The sequence below is a fragment of the Nestor notabilis genome, unplaced genomic scaffold, assembly GCF_000696875.1.
Source record: "Nestor notabilis isolate BGI_N333 unplaced genomic scaffold, ASM69687v1 scaffold5492, whole genome shotgun sequence".
Lineage (NCBI taxonomy): Eukaryota > Metazoa > Chordata > Aves > Psittaciformes > Psittacidae > Nestor > Nestor notabilis.
This window is the reverse complement of record NW_009917781.1, coordinates 28,336-31,250: the sequence shown is the minus strand read 5'-3', so window position 1 is coordinate 31,250 and position 2,915 is coordinate 28,336. Positions and strand designations below refer to the sequence as shown.

Below are 2,915 nucleotides of genomic sequence, written 5' to 3'. Positions count from 1 at the left end.
TTGGAACTAGATGATCTTAAGGTCCTTTCCAACCCAAACCATTCTATGATTCTATGAGGGAGGTGTTAAAGCCTGGCAATTGAATTATATCTCAAGTTTTAAAAGTATCATTTCTTTACCTACTAATTTCTGTTGTCATTGTTTCTTTTATTTTAAAAGGCTTTGCAAATCAATGAATTGACTGGTCTGAACTTTTGCAGCAGCAGCAACAATACAAATTTAATCAGCAACAATAACTATCCACAGATAAGCCAGTTGTAAGTATTCTGGTACAATAAATGGATCCCACCACCAGTAACTTACAGAGTCCTAGAACATTAGTCCGTGAGATACTCACTAATGACCAGCAGAATACATAATATGGAAAATGATGTTTTCACTGGGTTTTTGCATTTTGTCCGCAGAGAACATTCTGCTTATAGTCATATTTAGTATTGATAACACTAGAAATACGTGGCATGGTGCTTCTCACTTTAAACTGGATTTTCTGAAACACACACACACTACAATTACACAGCCTCACAAAATCCATTTCAGCTTCCTACAGGAAACCCATTGTAGTTAGAAGAAAAACAAATTTACAAATAGAAAACTAAATAGCAACATGTAGCTGGTGTTTGCCTGGCCCACGATAGGCGTAAAGCCACATGGCAACTTCTAAGGGTCTTCCTAGGTACTTCAAACTGACTAAGTTTTCAAATGTGTGTGTATTTACCCATAGGTGGTGTTCTGGAGAGGAATATCTGAAAAATCAAGGCATTGATGCGAGTAGCTGGGGGCTGTGGCAGAACCACCTGGCTCTCGTCTGCATGACCATAATATTCCTTACCATCGCGTACCTGAAACTGCACTTCATGAAGAAGTTCTCTTAAAACCAGAATGAAAACCACAGTTCCCATTGTTCAGTAGTTTGATAAACTGACTGTAATCTGACTTGATTCTTTTTTAAGAGACCTTCCTTTTACTTTTGTTTATGATTACAAAACTCAACAATGTGAATGCCATCCTTGTATACTAAATACTTAGTATTAAAGTACTTTGCTGATGTGTAGCATTCCTCAGTTGTCTTTGCTGGAAAAGGATACAACTAATCACTTCTTCAAGAGACTGTTCAGACTTTCTGCATGATCTGGCTATGAATTTGTTAAACAATGAAATTAGTATTTAATGGCTTAACCTGAAAACCAAAAATAATGGTTTTATCTTTTAATTAGCACCTACATGCACTGGAAAGCCAACTTTTACTATGCTTTTATTTCATTTACTTCTCCAGATTCCTTTCAGAATTGCTCCCTTTCTTCTTAGGCTCTTAGACATTTTTGCTGCAAGGAAGGATTCACATGGGCTCTCTGGGTGATAAATGTACCTCTGAATATGCAGTAGAGGTAAATACCTACCTTTGCTGTTTATGACCCCCAGGGGACATTCCATGCAGACTTGAGCTGTCAGGTATTAAGCTTACTGTAATAAAACCTCTGTAAACTAGTTTCCATAGATCAGTATCTATATATGAATACATACGGAATAACTTTCCATATATTGACATGTAGATAATTTACATACATGGAATTGTCCTATCTCACATCCTATAATTCCATGGGAAAGATTTGGTTTAGGCTTAAACAATGCAGCATTTAGGATAGCCTCACTGGGTGAGACAGATATATTTTGAACTTGTTGCTTATTTGCTTTTTCTTCGAAGTATCTTTTCTGTTTGAGATTTGGGAGAATAGTCATAGTGTTACCCTGTTCTGTGAGACATGACCCTAACCAGCTTTCTCTCTGCTTTGTTTTCAGGATACAGCAAATCTCTATTTTCACCTGCAGCATTTATATTGTTATATTTTGTAAATAATATATATGATTTTTTAAATAAAGAGATACAAAATGTTTCTGGAAAGAAAAAAAAAAAAAACAAACCTGAGACTAAGCAGTATTGTCTACAGTTCTTTCTTGGGACAATATTTATAATGTTATTTTAGCAATCAAACCATCAACAGGGTCAAGTTTATTTAGTTACTTGCCAGGAGAAGAATTTATCCTCAGGAAATATCATGTGAGCACTAAATCCTAACCTACTCTTTTGCTCAGATTTTATATAAGCATTTAAAGTCAATGGAAATATATTTCATAAAAGCAATTTAAACATGGAAAAGGTGATTCAGATTCATACTGACATGCTTCATACGTGCATGAGTGTTATTAGCACACACGATTTCTCACAGAAGGGAGGACAGAAAAGGATAAATGCAGAAGTTGAATGACAGTTCTGTGTTTTCTTTTACATTTAGGATGGCGAGGCAAGGCAGGGCAATCTTCTTTCCTATTCACCTATCTCACTATTCCGTATTCAGAGTGCTTGACAGCAGGCCAGGGGTACCATGGCCCTGCCAAAATGCCTTACAGTACTTAAGATAGATCAGTGAGCTTTCTACAGTTGGGGGTTCTGGTCACAGTGACAGGCACTGACTAAAACAGACTTAAACCTTTCACCTTGCACTGTGTTGGTTGTGTTTGTAAAGAAATAATGTATTAGACTTGCATTAGAGCCCAATCGGTAGTGCAAGGTAGGTGTCACTTAAATGAGCTGTAGCTCCCTCTTACGGTAAGGTCTGAGGTGTTACACTGCTGTGTAAAATGCTGCCCGCAAGACAAGAGGTTCCCACACGGCTTTTCAGGAGTCCTTGTTTACATTAAAATGAGTCACTAACTCTGGATTTAATTCAGACACTCCACCTGTATTACGAAACGGTTTGCAGGGAACGATTTACCTAATGATCCTGATACTTGCTTACCGATTCCTGGGGTGAGAAACGTCTGGTGAATAGTGCTTTGCTCTCAGAATGTCCTGCCTCCATACTCAAGGTTTAGTAGGACGCTTGTTAGAATTAACGGCCAAAGCACGTGAGTGAGTT

The 2,915-nt window shown here is 37.5% G+C and overlaps 1 protein-coding gene across 1 annotated transcript in view; it reads left to right on the top strand.

Annotated features, from left to right (window-relative positions):
• ABCG2 (ATP-binding cassette, sub-family G (WHITE), member 2 (Junior blood group)) overlaps window positions 1-872 on the top strand; it is a gene marked incomplete at its 5' end in the record, with an annotated part of 14,551 nt that extends 13,679 nt beyond the window's left edge. Inside the window, 2 exons of the mRNA XM_010009397.1 lie at window positions 160-257; window positions 722-872. Of these exons, the coding sequence (XP_010007699.1) occupies window positions 160-257; window positions 722-872 (249 nt within the window). The remainder of the gene's footprint in view (window positions 1-159; window positions 258-721) is intronic.
• Between the last annotated feature and the right edge of the window lie 2,043 nt (window positions 873-2,915).